The sequence below is a fragment of the Panthera tigris genome, chromosome A3, assembly GCF_018350195.1.
Source record: "Panthera tigris isolate Pti1 chromosome A3, P.tigris_Pti1_mat1.1, whole genome shotgun sequence".
NCBI lineage: Eukaryota > Metazoa > Chordata > Mammalia > Carnivora > Felidae > Panthera > Panthera tigris.
In genome coordinates this window covers 51,906,463-51,925,005 of record NC_056662.1, presented here as the reverse complement: position 1 = coordinate 51,925,005, position 18,543 = coordinate 51,906,463, and the positions used below count along the sequence as shown (strand labels likewise).

The 18,543-nt window shown below is 38.3% G+C and overlaps 1 protein-coding gene across 1 annotated transcript in view; it reads left to right on the top strand.

The window, feature by feature from the left end:
• Window positions 1–17,822, top strand: part of GCC2 (GRIP and coiled-coil domain containing 2) — a 65,728-nt gene extending 47,906 nt beyond the window's left edge. Inside the window, exons 20-23 of the mRNA XM_042981057.1 lie at window positions 290–484; window positions 1,492–1,631; window positions 10,529–10,730; window positions 16,950–17,822. Coding sequence (XP_042836991.1) covers window positions 290–484; window positions 1,492–1,631; window positions 10,529–10,730; window positions 16,950–17,020 — 608 coding nt within the window. The 3' untranslated portion in view covers window positions 17,021–17,822. The remainder of the gene's footprint in view (window positions 1–289; window positions 485–1,491; window positions 1,632–10,528; window positions 10,731–16,949) is intronic.
• Window positions 17,823–18,543: the final 721 nt, after the last annotated feature.

Genomic DNA, 18,543 nt, shown 5'->3' with positions numbered 1-18,543 from the left:
AAACAGGCTCCAGGCTCTGAGCTGTCAGCCCAGAGCCCGATGCGGGGCTCGAACTCAAGGACCGCGAGATCATGACCTGAGCCGAAATCAGACGCCCAACCAACTGAGCCACCCAGGTGCCCCTAGCTTAGAAATTCTTTATGCACCTATTACTTGTCTTCTAGTTCTTCAAATTCCCTATCATACCATTTGACATCCCTATGATCATTTTAATCTCATCGTGTATCTCAGTGAATGCTGAATCCATGGTTTTGAACAATCTCACACTTTTAAAAAAAAAATTTAATAGGCCCAGCTTCTTCCCACCAACCTTTGAAGAACCTTCGAGAAAGGAGAAGCACAGACCTTCCCCTACCAGACATGTACACCATAACCCGGGAGGAGGGAGAAGGAATGGAGACAACTGACACAGAGTCTGTATCTTCCTCTGGCACTCACACACAGTCTTTAGAGCAACTGCTTAATTCTCCTGAAACTAAACTTGGTAGGTCTCTCTCTTTGGGTATGTTTTTCTTATTTAGCTCTGTTGTCTCGTCTAATAAATCCTAACCCTTAAGTTATACTTGTTTTTTTTAACTACTCTAGGAAAATTTCTTTCAATGTTCCACCCCAAATGGAAGACTCTTCTACAGAATGAAGCAATTGTTTGTTTGATTTTAATGCTAGTTCTGCTCTAAGCTTGAGCCAGAAATAGATGGTTGTAAGCTATGTAGTATTAGAAAGTAGGATGAACTATTCTCTCACCCTTCTAAGAAACTGACAGCTTTCATTTATTCCTCTGGGTGACTTAGTAGTGCTAAACGTATTTAAATATGGTAAAGTTTTGGTACATGTTAGTCTTACCTGTCATGAACATTAATGTTCATAATTCAGAGAGACTCTATCCTCTAACTGAAGTTTCAGGATCTAGAGTAAGGACTGTTTGTGTCCATGGTCACTGATTGTGGTGTGGGTGGAAACTGCAGTTAGCCCTCCAGGCAAGGTTAGTAGTAATGGCATGGAGGCATCATGAGAGACTGGCAGCAGACTCAAGAATCAGATCTGCCAAAATTCCTTGTCAACTTCGAGCCTGTTCCTTCTCTATAAAATTTGAATAATGATACCTACCCACTTCATATAAAATTCTTACAAGCATCCATGATATAAATGATTGGTGAATGTTACTACTCCCCTTGTTTATAAGTAAAATGACATAAACTCTTGGGACATAGAGGAGTGTGAGTAGTGAAACTGATAGAACTGTCTACAAATTCTAGAACTGGGGTTCATAGAACTTGAATGCAGTTAGATTACATGCTTTACAACAGAGATTCTGCCTTATTAGTGTTATATTCAACATGTAACGGAGATATGTTGAATAGAAGAATGACAGAAAGTGGACCTGAGTAATATTGCAAACTAAAATATCCATACTTAGATATATTTCTTACTTAGAATCTTCATCTATAATCTCTGATTTTGAGAATTAATTACTGGAACAACATCTTGCAGAGCCTCCTTTATGGCATGCTGAATTTACCAAAGAAGAATTGGTTCAAAAGCTCAGTTCTACCACAAAAAGCGCTGATCACTTAAATGTCCTGCTTCGGGAAACAGAAGCAACCAATGCAATCCTTATGGAGCAAATTAAGGTAAGATCAAACACTGCCACCCAGAAAATACTCTTTGTACCAGATTGGTTTTCTTGACCTCACCCCCTACTCTCACAGATGAGACACATCCATCACATCTTGATTGTTTATGACACAACATTCCTGAAACTGAGAAATACTACTTGCTTTGGTATGTATAGTATAGGAAGACTACTTTAATTCCTGCTTTTTCTAAGAAACCATAATAGATTTAGAAATAGATTAGAGTAGGTTCACAAGTCATTGTTCCACATGTGCTTATGTAAAACTCAAATAGGTATGGGCCCTTAAGTTCTAAAGATAAACTGTAGACACTTCTCATTCATATCATTCAGCTGATATTTATGGCCCTAAACTACTTATCACAATTTTGGGTAGAGATAGGAAGGTAGCATAGGAAGCTTTCCTATTTAAAAGCAACAGTAGAAGGGAGGAGCCAAGATGGCGGAACAGCATGGAAGTTTTTCTTGTGTCTCACGTCCATGAGATACAACCAGATCAACACTAAACCATCCTGCACACCTAGAAAACTGAGGATTAACACAACAATCTGCACAACCTGAACCACAAAATTCAGCAGGTACGCAGCACAGAGAGGTGAACTGGGGAAGAGAGAAGCCGTGGAGGGCAGGGAGCCGTTTTTGCATGTGGAGAGGACGGAGGTGGGGAGAATACGGGAAAAGCACCCCCCCCCCGCACCAAAAGCAGCTGGAAAGAAAGTAGAACCGTGGAAACAGCTGCAGGGACTCAACTAAAAATGGAGAAAGGAAAAAGAAAGGGTTTAAACTCTATTAAGACTCTATAAACAGGGCAAGTACAGAGTCTGAAGCTCTGCAACACAATACCTGGCGATGCTCTGGTGAGAAGGATGAATCCCCAGGAGCAGAGTGAAGCCTGGGGGTCTTTGGATCACATGGGAGAGGCGGTTCCCCTGCTGGGAGGACACCTGGTAGAGGCTCTGTGACTCCCCCAAAGGCAAAGGCCCCAGTGGACCTGGAAGAACAACCATATTTACTGGTTCTGGAACAAGATTGCTGGGGGTGAAGCCTGGTGCCAAACGTGTGTGGTGATTTGTCATAATCCCTAAAACGCTGCTGCTACCCGATTGCGTGAACTTTTTCTGGGGTGGGTTGGCACCTAGCCACAGTCCCTGGGTACTGGCAGCAGCGCAGTCCCACGAACATTCCTGGGTGCAGCCAGCACCTGGCCATTGCTTGGTGACACCCTCCCACAGAGGGACAGAACAGGTCAAAGCCACAGTTCCTTAGAAGTAAGGGGTGGGGAAAAACAGCCGCATGTGAGATAAATCTCAGGAGGGAGGTTCTGCCTGGGGCATGGCCACAGACTGTGTAAAGCCGGGGAGTGGACGGGAGCTGAAGACAAAGGACGGTGCTGAAGGCAAAGGATGTGTGTGTGATTGCTGATCAGGGAGAACAGAGTTCTGATACGAGAGACTGGGTAGCTGGATGACACCATTATCACCACTCTTGCACATGCACATACACACCTACAAGCACCACAACAATCCACCCCAGTAAGCTAAGCAGCACCATCTAGTGAAGAATGAGCCGTTACACTAAGCCCCACCCAACCAGGCCAACCTCGCTCTTCAGGAACATGAGTCTCTCCATCTGCTTAGTTTATGGACTAAATTATAGCTATTATTAAAGCTATTCATATTATTAAAGCTATTCATAGTTGGACTTCTAGAGAAAAATGAAGTCATTTCTATCATATTTCAGTCTGTTCACTGGTTCATTTATTCAATTTTCCCTTTTTTTCTTTTCCTTTTTTATCTTTTTCATTTCTTTTTCTTGAATACAGAAAGAGAAAAACTTTATTTTTGTTTTCAATTTTTACTAAGAATATTTTTCTTTAATTTTTTTCTATTATATTTTTTACATTTTTTTTTTTTTTTAATTTATTTTTGGGACAGAGAGAGACAGAGCATGAACGGGGGAGGGGCAGAGAGAGAGGGAGACACAGAATCGGAAACAGGCTCCAGGCTCCGAGCCATCAGCCCAGAGCCTGACGCGGGGCTCGAACTCACGGACCGCGAGATCGTGACCCGGCTGAAGTCGGACGCTTAACCGACTGCGCCACCCAGGCGCCCCATATATTTTTTACATTTATGTAAATTTTTTCGAATTCTATTTTATTTCCATCACTTTATTTTATTCTACTTTAGTCTATTCATTTCTTCAAATTTTCAAAAGATTTCCTTTTTTTCCTTCTTTCTTTCCCTTTTTCTCTGATCTATTAAGCCCCTTTCAACACCCACACTAAAACACACTTAGGATCTAGCATCACTTATTCGAGTTGTGTGTGTGCGCGTGTTTAATTTTTTAACTTTAATATTTTTTTAATTTTAATTTTTTTAATTTTAATTTTTTTACCTCATTAATTCCTTTTTTCTCTTCAAAATGATGAAATAAAGGAATTCACCCCAAAAGAAAGAGCAGGAAGAAATGACAGAGGCTTAACTAACACAGGTACAAGCAAGATGTCTGAATCAGAATTTAGAATCACAATAATAAGAATACTAGCTGGAGTCGAAAATAGATTAGAATCCTTTTCTGCAGAGATAAAAGAAGTAAAAGCCAGTCAGGATGAAATAAAAAATGTTGTAACTGAGCTGAAATCTTGAATGGATGCCATGGCGTCAAGGATGGATGAGACAGAGCAGAGAATCAGTGATATAGAGGACAAACTTACGGAGAATAATGAAGCAGAAAAAAAGAGGGAGACTAAGGAAAAAGAGCACAATTTAAGAATTAGAGGAATCAGTGACTCATTAAAAAGGAACAATGTTAGAATCATAGGGGTCCCAGAAGATGAAGAGAGAGCAAAAGAGGTAGAAGGGTTATGGGAGCAAATCATAGCAGAAAACTTTCCTAAGCTGGGGGAAGACACAGACATCAAAATCCAGGAAGCACAGAGGACTCCCATTAGATTAAAAAAACCCAACCATCATCAAGATATATCATAGTCAAATTCACAAAATACTCAGGCAAGGAGAGAATCATGAAAGCAGCAAAGGAAAAAAAGTCCTTAACCTACAAGGGAAGACAAATCAGATTTGCAGCAGACCTGTCCACAGAAACTTGGCAAGCCAGAAAGGAGTGGCAGGATATATTCAATGTGCTGAATCAGAAAAAATATGCAGCCAAGAACTCTTTATCCAGCAAGGCTGTCATTCAAAATAGAAGGACAGATTAAAAGTTTCCCAGACAAACAAAAATTAAAGGAGTTTGTGACTACTAAACCAGTCCTGGAAGAAATTTTAAGGGGGGACACCCTGAGAGAGAAAAGACAAAAAAATAAAGACCAAAAGGAACAAAGATAGAAAAGACCAGAGAACACCACCAGGAACTCCCAACTCTACAAGCACAAGCAACATAATGGCAATAAATTCATATCTTTCAGTACTCACTCTAAACGTCAATGGACTAAATGCTTAAATCAAAAGACATAGGGTAACAGAATGGGTAAGAAAACAAGGTCCATCTATATGCTGTTTACAAGTGACCCACTTTAATCTAAAGATACCTTCAGATTGAAAGTAAGGGGATGGAGAACCATCTGTCATGCTAATGGTCAATAAAAGAAAGCCAGAGTAGCCATACTTATATCAGACAATCTAGACTTTAAAATAAAGACTGTAACAAGAGATGAAGAAGGGCATTATATCATATTAAGGGGTCTGTCCACCAAGAAGACCTGACAGTTGTAAACATTTATGCGCCAACTGTGGAAACACCCAAATACATAAATCAATTAATCACAAACATAAAAAAAACTCATTGATAATAATACCGTAATAGTAGGGGACTTCAACACCCCCACTTCCAGCAATAGACAGATCATCTAATCAAAAAACCAACAAGGAAACAATGTCTTTGAATGAAACACTGGACCAGATGGACTTAACATATATGCAGAAGATTTCATCCTAAAGCAGTGGAATATACATTTGTCTCTAGTGCACATAGATCGTTCTCCAGAATAGACCACATACTGGGACATAAACCAGCCCTCAACAAGTACAAAAAGATCGAGATCATACCATGCATATTTTCAGACCACAGTGCTATGAAACTTGAAATTAACCACAAGAAAAAATTTGGAAAGGTTACAAATACTTGGAGACTAAAGAACATCCTACTGAAGAATGAATGGGCTAACCAAGAAGTTGAAGAGGAAATTAAAAAGTACATGGAAGCCAATGAAAATGATAACACTACAACCCAAAACCTCTGGGACACAGCAAAGGCAGTCATAAGAGGAAAGTATATAGGAATCCAGGCCTTCCTGAAGAAGGAAGAAAGGTCTCAGACACACAACCTAACCTTACATCTTGAAGATCTGCAAAAAGAACAGCAAATAAAACTCAAAACCAGCAGAAGACAGGAAATAATAAATAGAGCCAAAATAATGCTATCAGAACCAAAACAAAACAAAACAAGACAGTAGAACAGATCAATGAAACCAGAAGATGTTTCTTCGAAAGAATTAACAGCTGGATCAAACTGTTGGATCAAACTACTAGCCAGTTGGATCAAAAAGAAAAAAGGACACGACCCAAATAAATAAAATCAACAATGAAAGAGGAGAGATCACAACCAACACAGCAGAAATACAATCAACAATAAGAGAATATTATGAGCAATTATATGCCAATAAAATGGGCAATCTGGAAGAAATGGACAAATTCCTAGAAACATATACACTATCAAAACTGAAACCGGAAGAAATAGAAAATTTGAACAGACCCATAACCTGTAAAGAAATCAAATTAGTAATCAAAAATCCCAAAAAAACAAGAGTCCAGGGCCAGATGGCTTTCCAGGGAAATTCTACCCCACATTTAAAAAGGAGTTAACACCTATTCTCTTGAAGCTGTTCCAAAATATAGAAATGGAAGCTGTTCCAAAAAATAGAAATAGAAATGTTCCAAAAAATAGAAAACTTCCAAACTCTTTCTATGAAGCCAGCATTACCTTGATTCCAAAACCAGACAGAGATGCCACTAAAAAGGAGAACAAAAAACCAATATCTACCAAACATTTAAGGAAGAGTTAACACCTATTCTGTTGAAGCTGTTCCAAAAAATAGAAATGGAAGGGAAACTTCAAAACTCTTTCTTGAGTCCAACATTACCTTAATTCCAAAACCAGAGACCCCACTAAAAAGAACTATAGACCAATATCCCTGATGAACATGGATGCAAAAATCCTCAACAAGATTTTAGCCAACCGGATCCAGCAATACATTAAAAAAATTATTCACGGCGATCCAGTGGGATTTATACCTGGGATGCAGGGCTGGTTCAATATCCGCAAAACAATCAATGCGATTTATCACATCAATGAAAGAAAGGACAGGAACCATATGATCTCAATAGATGCAGAGAAAGCATTTAACAAAATATAGCATCCTTTCTTGATAAAAAAAATACCCTCAAGAAAGTAGGGATAGAAGGATCATACCTCAAGATCATAAAAGCCATATACGAAAGACCCAATGCTAATATCATCCTCAGGAACAAGACAGATTGTCCACTCTCACCACATAGTATTAGAAGTCTTAGCCTCAGCAATCAGACAACACAAAGAAATAAAAGGCATCCACACTGGCCAGGAGGAGGTCAAACTTACACTCTTCACAGATGACATGATACTCTATATGGAAAACCCAAAAGAGTCCACAAAAAACTGCTAGAACTGATTCATGAATTCAGCAAAATCGCAGTATATAAAATCAATGCACAGAAATCGCTTGCATTCCTGTACACCAACAATGAAGCAACAGAAAGAGAAATCAAGGAATTGATCCCATTCACAATTGCACCAAAAACCATAAAATACCTAGGAACAAACATAACCAAAGAGGTGAAAAAAAATCATACACTGAAAACTGTAGAAAGCTTATGAAAGAAATCGAAGAAGACACAAAAACATGGAAAAATATCCATGCTCCTGGATAGGAAGAACAAATACTGTTAAAATGTCAATACTATCCAAAGCAATCTACATATTCAATGCCATCCCTATCAAAATAACACCAGCATTCTTTACAGAGCTACAACAAACAATCCTAAAATTTGTATGGATCCAGAAAAGACCCTGAATAGCCAAAGCAATCTTGAAAAGAGGCATCACAATCCCAGAATTCAAGCCGTATTACAAAGCTGTAATCATCAGGACGGTATGGTACTGGCACAAAAACAGACACACAGATCAATGGTCAGAATAGAGAACCCAGAAATGGACCACAAATGTATGGCCAACTAATCTTTGACAAAGGAGGAAAGACTATCCAATGGAATAAAGACAGTCTCTTCAGCAACTGGTGCTGGGAAAATTGGACAGCAATATGCAGAAAACTGAACCTGGACCACTTTCTTACACCATACACAAAAATAAACTCAAAATGGATGAAAGGCCTAAATGTGAGACAGGAAGCCATCAAAATCCTCGAGGAGAAAGCAAGCAAAAACCTCTTTGGCCGCAGCAACTTCTTAATACATCTCTGGAGGCAAGGGAAACAAAAGCAAAAATTAACTGTTGGGACCTCACCAAAATAAAAAGCTCCTGCACAGCAAAGGAAACAATCAGCAAAACTAAAAGGCACCTGATGGAATGGGAGAAAATATTTGCAAATGACATATCAGATAAAGGGTTAGTATCCAAAATCTATAAAGAACTTATCAAACTCAACACCCAAAAAACAAATAATCCAGTGAAGAAAAGGGGAAAAGACACGAATAGACACTTCTCCAAGGAAGACATCCATATGGCCACCCGACACATTAAAAAATACCCAACATCACTCATCATCAGGGAAATACAAATCAAAACCACAATGAGATACCACATCACACCTGTCAGAATGGCTAACATTAACAACTGGGCATCAATAGATGTTGGTGAGGAGGCACAGAAAGAGGATCTCTTTTGCACTGCTGGTGGGAATGCAAACTGGTGCAGCCACTCTGGAAAACAGTATGGAAGTTCCTCAAAAAATTAAAAATAGAACTATGTACGATCCAGCAATTACACTATGAGGTATTTATCCAAAGGGATACAGATATGCTGTTTCAAAGGGGCACATGCAACCCAATGTTAATAGCAGCACTAGTAATAATAGCCAAAGTATGTAAGGAGCCCAAATATCCATCGATGGATGAATGGATAAAGAAGACGTGGTATATATAGACAATGGAGTATCACTCGGCAATCAAAAAGAATGAAATCTTGCCATTTACAAGTATGTGGATGGAACTAAGGGTATTATCCTAAGCAAAATTAGTCAGAGAAAGACAAATACCATATGACTTCATTCATATGAGGACTTTAAGACACAGAACAGGTGAACATAAGGGAACGGAAGCAAAAATAACATAAACAGGGAGGGTACAAAACATAAGAGACTCTTAAATATAGAGAACAAACAGAGGGTTACTGGAGGGGTTGTGGGAGGGGGTATGGGCTAAATGGGTAAGGGGCATTAAGGAATCTACTCCTGAAATCATTGTTGCACTATATGCTAACTAATTTGGATGCAAATTAAATTTTTTTTTTAATTTAAAAAATTAAATAATAGTGACACTAGAAACACGTGGTAATAGGTAGATTGTGGTGCAGTTGAGGGTTACACAATGCACCCAGGCTCACTGCTAAGTCACTTCTCCAAAAATAGTCCTATTACTTGTTGTGCAGTTCTCATGAGCCAGGCCCTTGGCTTTACATAGACCATCTCATTTAATCCTCACATCACTGATGAGAGAAATGATTGAAGCTGATAAGTGGGGAGCAACATTGCAGCCCTTGTATGTCTGGAGAGCACATGCTTCTGCCCTGTACATGCTTGTCCAAATAGGCTGTCCTTCGGTGGAGAGCCTCAGCTCTCCTTGTTAACTGTTTTATACTGAGTTATTACATTATTCATAGTAAATTGTATATTCTATGACAGTAATATGCATCTGTATAAAATAACATTTTCTACATATTCCAAACATTATCACATATAACAAATTGCTAACTAGCCCAATGAGTATAAGTGACTATTCAAATGTTATATTTCCACAAATTTACATTCCTGAATGATTTCTTGGACCTTATTGTCACTTTTCAGAATGACCGTAGATTTTAGGACCGAGTTTGCTAACTTTCCTGGACTAACATAAAATGATGAAGTATAACTATTTTTGTCTGTTTCAACCCACAAATCTCCAAAGACTTTAACATTTTATCATCTTTTCTATCACCCTTTGCCCCATTTTTTTTGGTAATATCTTAGATTGTCTTATATTCCTTATATTTACTCTATCATGGACTTGGCTTTTGTTTAGTGAAATGCTGTGCATCATGTAAACATAACTTCACTGTGGACACCGTGACTACCTGCAGTCTGTGAGCAGGGCAGGGAAGGGGTTTGTGGCCCTTGTTTTCAAACTCTGGCTTGCCCTCTTCACAGCATGTCTTATCCCACAGCCCTGAGCCCACTGGTTTACTTTCTGTAGAGAATAGGAGATGGAGGGAGCACCATAGTACCAACCTATGTAGACTTTATATCAGTCCCCCGTTTTCAGCCCCAATTTCCGTGCTCCTCTGTACTTCTGAGGCAGGAGCTTCTTGGTATTTTTGTGGAATCCATTGTGTCCTCCTGTCAGTGGTAGTTGGTAAGCTGATGGACTGAGTCTTGTCCACTTTTTCTGTTTCTCATCTTTTAGGAATTTCTTGATATTTCTATCTGCTTTTTTTCTTTTCTCCTACTCTCTTTTAGTCATTTTTGGGGGCATTGCAGCAGGAAGGGAAGAAAAGTGCATGTGTTCAGTCCACCATTTTTAACCCAAAGCTCCTAAAACCATTTTTAACTCATTTATTTAACATCAGCTCCTCAAAAGTGAAATAAGAAGACTGGAAAGAAATCAGGAACGAGAAAAGTCTGTAGCTAACCTGGAGTACTTGAAGAATGTCTTGCTCCAATTCATTTTCCTGAAACCAGGTAGTGAGAAAGAAAGACTGCTTCCTGTTATAGATACAATGCTGCAGCTCAGCCCTGAAGAAAAGGGAAAACTTGCTGCAATTGCTCAAGGTATGTGAAGGAAAGTATTAGAACTTCTGTTTCATAACTTACACTAAATGCTGGCCTTGTGGATGAGACTTTGTGTGTGCTCTTACAATCTTTTTCATGACACTATGACTTAAAATATGAGTTCTATCATATGTGTAACCTGTGACTAGATTTGAAAAGGTAACATTATATAATTTTAAGATGCATCAAAATACAATACAGTGTTTAGTTAGATCTTTTGAATAGTGGACTTGTAATTCTAGCATTGAATTCTATCAAAGAATGTGGTTTTATTTTATATCATACTTTTTTTTTAACTTGTGTTGGTTTAGTCTTTCTTGCTTCATGTCCACCTTTACCTCTTCTCCCCCAAAGAGTCTCAAGGCAGCAATGATATGGCTCAACACTTGGTCCATATCATACCCAACAGTCTATTCCTTAAGGAACATTCAGCTTTAAAGCTGTCCTGTGTTTGGAGTTTAGATTTTCTATCAAATAGATTTAATACTGTGATTTCATTAACTCCTTTAAAATGATGCACATACAGCTGCTGTAGTTACCTGACTTAAGATTGCGTCTTAAGGATCATGGTTTAATTTTTGTTAGTTTCAAATGTTCTTATCACTGACCCTTTCAAGCATGCAGGCAGAATACTGTCATGTCCCTTATAGTTCTCAGTCATCTTTAACAGTTTTCAACTCATGGTCAGACTTCTTTTGACAGGGGAAGAGCAGAGCTAGAGATTTAAACAAGTTCCACACATCATATGATTTCCCCAGCAAATATTTGCTGTGTATTGGACCCCTCTGCTGTCTACACCAAGTTCACCCTCAGTGTTCCCATTATCACAGATGTCTTTCTACACCATCCCAAATAGGGCTCACACACTGCATCTGGTTGATGTTCCTTAAGCTCTGTCTTATTGTTATTATCTATAGTATTTCCATGTTCTTTTTTGTAGTATGTCAATTATTATTTGAAGAAACTGGTCATTTGTCCTACAGAAGCTCAGTTCTGAATTTGGCACTTGGAGATAGCATTTAACTGATTCCATTATTGCCTATAAATAGGAAGTTAGATCTCTGATTAGATCCAGGTGTAAATGGGTGGGGTGGGAAACAAAAAATACCTCATAGGTAATGTTGTATAATTTCTGAGACATCGTGTCAGTAAGCCCGGAATGTCCAGTTGTCCCACTTTTGACTGGTTTACCTCATGTTGGTGCTCCTTAACATGTTCTTCTATTCCCTATAAGTCCTGATTAAACTGGTAATGCTGGAGAGTGGTGCTCAAAATTGACCAGGTATCAGAATCATCTGGTGCAATGATTAAAACTCAGATTGCTGGACACCCCCCTCCCCACCAAGTTTCTGATTCAATAGATTCAAGAGTTCGCATTTTTAACAAGTTCCCAGATGATACTGATGCTCTGGGGACCTGGTCTGGTGACCATACCTTGAGAACCCCTGATCTAGAGGACTGATATGATTCGGGGTTTGTTGTTTGTTTGTTTGTTTGTTTGTTTGTTTGTTTGGTTTTGGTTTTGCAGAAATACTTCATACATAGTGCTGATTGTTTCTTTTAAAATGTTGTCTTACAATATATCTGAGTAATGATGAGGGAGGAAGATTCTCAAGTAACCTCAGTTCTGCTAATTGTAGGGCACATTACCTTAGCTACAATTGTATTTTTGTCACAAGAACCAAAATAAGAATACATAATGTACATTTTTTGTAATTTAGTTATTCTGATAATAAATTTGCTTTTATATATTACTTTTTGTTTATTCTACCAAAGTTAAAACTATTTTTTTCATTGTAAAATTAACCAGGACTTTAGGAATGACATGTGTATTTTTAAATTAAAACATACTTCAATGAAATGATTTCAAAATACTTAGCATATCTAACAGTCTCTTTTAAGGCCCAGATATTTAATGTTATGTAGGTGTTACATTCAAGTGGCTCCTGTAAGTTGAGGGCCTGTTGATTAAAAGATCTCAAAAAGACTAACTTAAGGGTTCTGATAACACAGATGTTAGTGATCATCCCAACAGGGTATATATAAGAAGTTCATTAGAAACCCAGAACTCTAATACAGGTTTTTTGCTAAGTCCCGTAAACGTATACGAAAATTCCCTAAACTACTATACGTTATAAAGATTATTCACTTATCTCTTATCTATGTGAACAAACAAAAGAAAACTTATAAAAATTGAATTAAAAACAGCTGTAGTCTGGCAGCAGCTAGAGATACAGCTTAAGCGAGAATTATTAAACTGGAAGATGGGTCAGAAGGAATCATTCAGAATTCAGCATGGAAACACAATGGAGGGAAAAAAACCAGAAAAGTAATAGATGTAGAGGATAGAATGAAGACATCTAACATATATTTAATAATTGAAGTTCTAGAAGGAGAGGACAGGAAAGACTGAGGTAGAGATGGTATTGAAGAGAGTGGCTAAAAATTTTTCAGAGCTGCTGAAGGACATCCCTCCACACATTTGAAAAATCTCAATACAATTTCAAGTAGGATAAATAAAAGGAAGTGTACCTCTTCACATAAAAGTGAAAATGCCCACTAAAAGAATAGAGAAAAGTCTCAAAAGAAGACCCATTACCTCATTACCTTTAAAGGAGTGATAGGCTCACAGTGTACTTTTCCGTGATTGGTGGAGTACTGTCTTTCGCATGCTATAAGATATAAATGTGAACCTTGGGGCAGCTGGGTGGCTCAGTCAGTTAAGCGTCCAACTTCAGCTCAGGTCATGATGTTACAGTTCATGAGTTCAAGCCCCGCGTCAGGCTGTCTGCTGTCAGTGCAGAGTCAGCTTCCAATCCTCTGTTCACCTCTCTGCCCTTCCCCTGCTCCTGCGCATACATGCACTCTCAAAAATAAACATTAAAAAAAAAAACAATAACTGTGAACCTTGAGAAAATATTTCTCAAGATCTTTTCTGATAGAAACTTCCAAGAATTCACCTCCATTGGAAATGCTCAACTATGTACTTCATGTATAAGGAAAAGTTAAGTGGAAGGTCGGAGATACAAGAAGGAATGCCATGCACAGGAAACCTGTCACCACACTACGGAAAAGGGTCCTGGGCCCCACCAGCCAGACCAAGGACATTTACCAAGACTTGGAAACAATAGACCACGTTACAGATGTCCGGAGTACCAGAAGAGAGGGTCTGAGGGCTGCTCTTCCTGACAGTGAAAGGAATGGGACCATAAGAGCAAAGAACACAAGTACCTCTTGCCCCCTTCATCTCCTTTGAAGCAGGGTTTACACTCTGATTTTGTGTAGAGATTATACCAATATTTTTCATTCAGGTTGGTAATCACTAATGGATATTGAAATTAATTTGGTGAATCACATACAGAACATTTTTTTTAATTTGAGACAATGAGAGAAACATCAGACTATCTTGAATCTGATAAGGGTAAGAATTGTTTCTTGAAGTTCCCTGGGTATATGTGTGAATGTTGGTTTCTGTCTGACTGTATCAGACAGACGTTTGCCTTTCTGTGCGTCTGGGTCACAAATATTTGAGAAACATTAACTTAGGGGATAAAGTAGGTTTTCTACCTCTGACAGGTGATGTCCAACTCCTTGTAATAAACACCCAATAAGGACCCAACTCGCCCCATGGGCAAGTGTCATTAGCTGCTCAAAGCTGCCTGTCACATCTCTACATAAGGCAAAACAACACAAAGTGCTATGTTAGTCCCCAAACAAGTAACATGAAGAAATACTGCTCAGTAGCATAGGTTGTTGCTCTGCATGTGGTGCAAATGTTAACTCCCCTGCTTCCCTCATGTTGGATCCCAGCACCATTCACAGGCTGCAGATTTCTCTTCTTCTTGAGCCACAACTTGAGGTAAGCAGGTTGTTGGTCATATCATACTTCTCTTTGAAAGACTAGAATCTCAACTTGGCTGCTCAAGTAAGAGCGAAGGTTGCTTCTCTACATCTTTACTCCCCAACTAGGTTATAATTTGCAGAACTGTGTATTGTTCCTTACTGTACAGTGTTGCCAAAATCTAATACTGTATAGAAGTAAGTAAAGAGGAAAAATACCTAAAACTAATAGAAGAACCAATTTTACCTCAATTAAGAAAAAAAAAAAAAGAAAGAAAAAGAAAAAGGCTAACAATTCAATAAGAAAAAAGGTGAAGACCGTGAAGCTTTTTTGATCATCTCCAGACTGGCAGGAAGAGAACACTCACATACTCACTGTACGGGCCTGATTTGGTTTGAAGAGGACATAGAATTTTATCAGAAGAGAGCAATTACTCAGTGCAGGAGCAAATGCACCCTATCTCAGCCTTTCTGTGGTCCTTGTTTACCAGAGAAGAACAGCTGCCCCAGGGGTGCCTGGGTGGCTCATTTGGTTGAGCAGCCGGCTTCAGCTCAGGTCATGATTTCATGGCTTGTGAGTTCGAGCCCCGCGTCAGGCTCTGTGCTGACAGCTCAGAGCCTGGAGCCTGCTTCGGATCTATGTCTCCCTCTCTCTCTGCCCCTAACCCACTTGCATTCTGTCTCTGTCTCTCTCAAAAGTAAATAAACATTAAAAAAAAAAAAAAAAAAAAAAGCTGCCCAGAACATTGTCTGCACGGGGCAGAGTCCTGCCAGATCTGAGACACAGATCAGGTCATGATCTCACAGTTTGGGGATTCCGGTCCCACGGCAGGATCTGTGCTGACGGTGTGGAGCCTGCTTGGGATTTCTCTCCGTCTCTCTCTGCCCCTCCCCACTCCCACTCTGTCTCTCTCTCTCTCAAAAATAAATATTTTTTTAAAGGTTAAATAATAATAAAATAAAGTTCCTCTATTTAAAATTTTGAAAATGCCTTTCTGCATGAGATCCACTTGTGATACATTATACATGCTTGAAAACACAGAATAGCATCTGGGAGAGAGTATACTGAATTTAATAGTCATCACTTTTGGGGAGAAGTGGGAAGGTGGCAAAGGACATGTAATAAGAAGAGGGGTTCACTTTTTTTAAGGTTGTAAAACTTGCAAATCATATATATTAATATTCAAGTCATAGTAAGAAGACAACAATAAAGGAGGCCTTGTCTGAAATTTTCTTGGAAGCCCAGAATTTTTCTGAATTTTAAGACAGGATTTGTTTGTGTTGATCATAAAAAAGATAAAAGGAAACTGGAACACTCAATACAAAATGATATAATCCCCTGGGAAAAGTTTGGCATTTTTTATAAAGTTAAACATACTTACTGTATAATAACAATCCCACTCAGAGGTATTTATCCAAGAGAAATGAAAGCCTTTGTTCACACAACAAACTGCACAAACCTAGCCACTGAATGATACACTTTAAAAGGGTGAATCTTACAGTATGCAGATCATTTCTCAATAAATGATAAAATTAAAAACCCATGCACAAATGTTTTTAGCAGTTTTATTTTAAATTGGAAAAAAATAGAAACAGCTGATATCCTTCACTGGTAAATGAATAAAACAAACTAGTCTGGTACAGCCACACAGAGGAATCTACTCAGCAGTAAAAAGGAATGAACTACAGATACACACGGAACATGGACAATTCTCAAATGCATCCTCCTAAGTGAAAGGAACCAAACTCCAAAGATACACAATGTAATTAAATTTATGACTTTCTAGAAAAGGCAAAAAGGTAGGGATGGTGGTGTTATACCTAAAAAGGATGAATTTTACCATGAGTAAATCATACCTCAGTGTATTTGATTTTAAAATGATTACAGGGCACCTGGGTGGCTTGTTCGGTTAAGCGTCCACTTAGGCTCAGGTCATGATCTCACGGTCCGTGAGTTCGAGCCCCGCGTCGGGCTCTGTGCTGACAGCTCAGAGCCTGGAGCCTGTTTCAGATTCTGTGTCTCCCTCTCTCTCTGCCCCTCCCCTGTTCATGCTCTGTCTCTCTCTGTCTCAAAAATAAATAAACGTTAAAAAAAATTTTTAAAAATGATTAAAAACAATGATTTTTTGTTTGTCTTGGTTTCATTTTGAGGTTTACCACAAAACTATTGGGTTTAGATTCTAAGTTATGTAAGGCTTCTGTTTTAAAAGAATGTAAAAATTCCCCTTATTGTAAATAATACTTAGTTGTGCTGGGGAGTTTATTTTGGAATTGTCTAATGGAGAAAGCAAATACTGAAAGTTCAAGAACATACTTGTAATGGCAAAGTATGGTATGAAAAGATTAATGCCTTTTTTTTTCTTTTTTAACTTTCCAAAGGTGAGGAAGAAAATGCTTCTCGTTCCTCTGGCTGGGCATCCTATCTGCATAGTTGGTCTGGACTGCGATAGATTGACAGGAAAACATTATTTATTTACCAAATAGAATCCATTTGGCAAAAAAGTTTCACATACATTGCTGTCATTCTTTTGTCCAATAGTGTGTGTATATATTCACATCTACATATATTTATACATACCTATGTCAGATGTATTTTAAAAGTCTCCGCTTGAAGTAAAAGTATGAAGTAAGTACAGCAGCCTGAAGTGTTGATACCAGTCCACAGCCCTTTGACTCTGTGACCTCCCATGTGTGCTACCAGATGAAAACACCAAGAACAAAGTCACTCCCTTCTTCTGTAGAACCTCAGGACCCGCCTGTTTCTGGGCAGTACTGTGAATTTTGAAGTTAAATTTTGGTACAGTACCAACTGGAATTTAGGTTTTTAAAATAATGTTACAAGACTGTTTATTGCAAGATCAGACTTGCAGATGGATTATTATTATAAATTGTTAACGAAAACTTGTTAATTAGAATATGAAGGAAAATACTTTATTGGTAAAGTTGACATGTTTATTAAGAGATTATAAAGCAAATATGTGCAGTTAATTATGAAACTAAAATACACTTTAATTACTTTAAAATGAACTGTCCTTTTTTTCCTCTAAAGTATATTATCTCAAAACTCATTATGTTGTTAGAGACTCTACCGTTGGCTGGTGTGACACGGAACATGAACGTAGGGGACCAAGCTCATTACCTCGGGGTGATTTCATGATGTCTCTCCAGGCTCTTGAGGAGACTCATCCACTTTTAAGCCATGAATCTGTTTTGAGAATTCTTTCCATCTCCCCTAATAAAAACTTATCAGCACATTGAGTCTGTTATTAGCATTGTATCTAATATGAGAGTGGTGCTTCCCGTGGCCCAGCAGACATGCCATTCCATGAACTCCATCACAAGGAGCTTCAGGAAGACACCTTAGAGGCCAGGGTCATGGTTCCACAGGTCTTGTGAATAACTTTAGGTGGTGGTGGTACCTGCCTTTGATTCCTCTGAGTATATTTTATAGACTAGATCAAAATTGTGTTCCTAAATCATAAATTTAAGAATTCCATTTTTAATATTTATTTGATGGAAAAATCACCACACAGTATGCTCTGTAGAGTTCTCTTAAGCCTTCCAATTTATACCCTAATTTTCAGTCTCAGCTGGTGAACTGACTTTATATTTTGGTTACTCAGAACATTTGTTTCCAATTTAATTTAACTGAAATTTGCTGCTGACATGTTGAGTTTGTTCTTTAAAGAATATCTCCTATTTCTGTCTTTCCTCCTGTTTTAGAAGAACAGACTTAACTAGTGAATGTATTAATGAAAATGCATCCATTTCAGAGCTGACTTTAAAAGTTTAGCTTTTTTACTTTATGAACTGTGAAGATGTGTATGCCAGCAGCATACTATGTAACTACTAGTATTTAAATAAATTTCACTTTAAGTCTAGGCCTTTTTGAAGTCTATATAAACTTGTTTTGAAATACAGTCTCTACTTATGAATGTAATAACAAAAATACCTTTTTGCATGATAAAAAAAT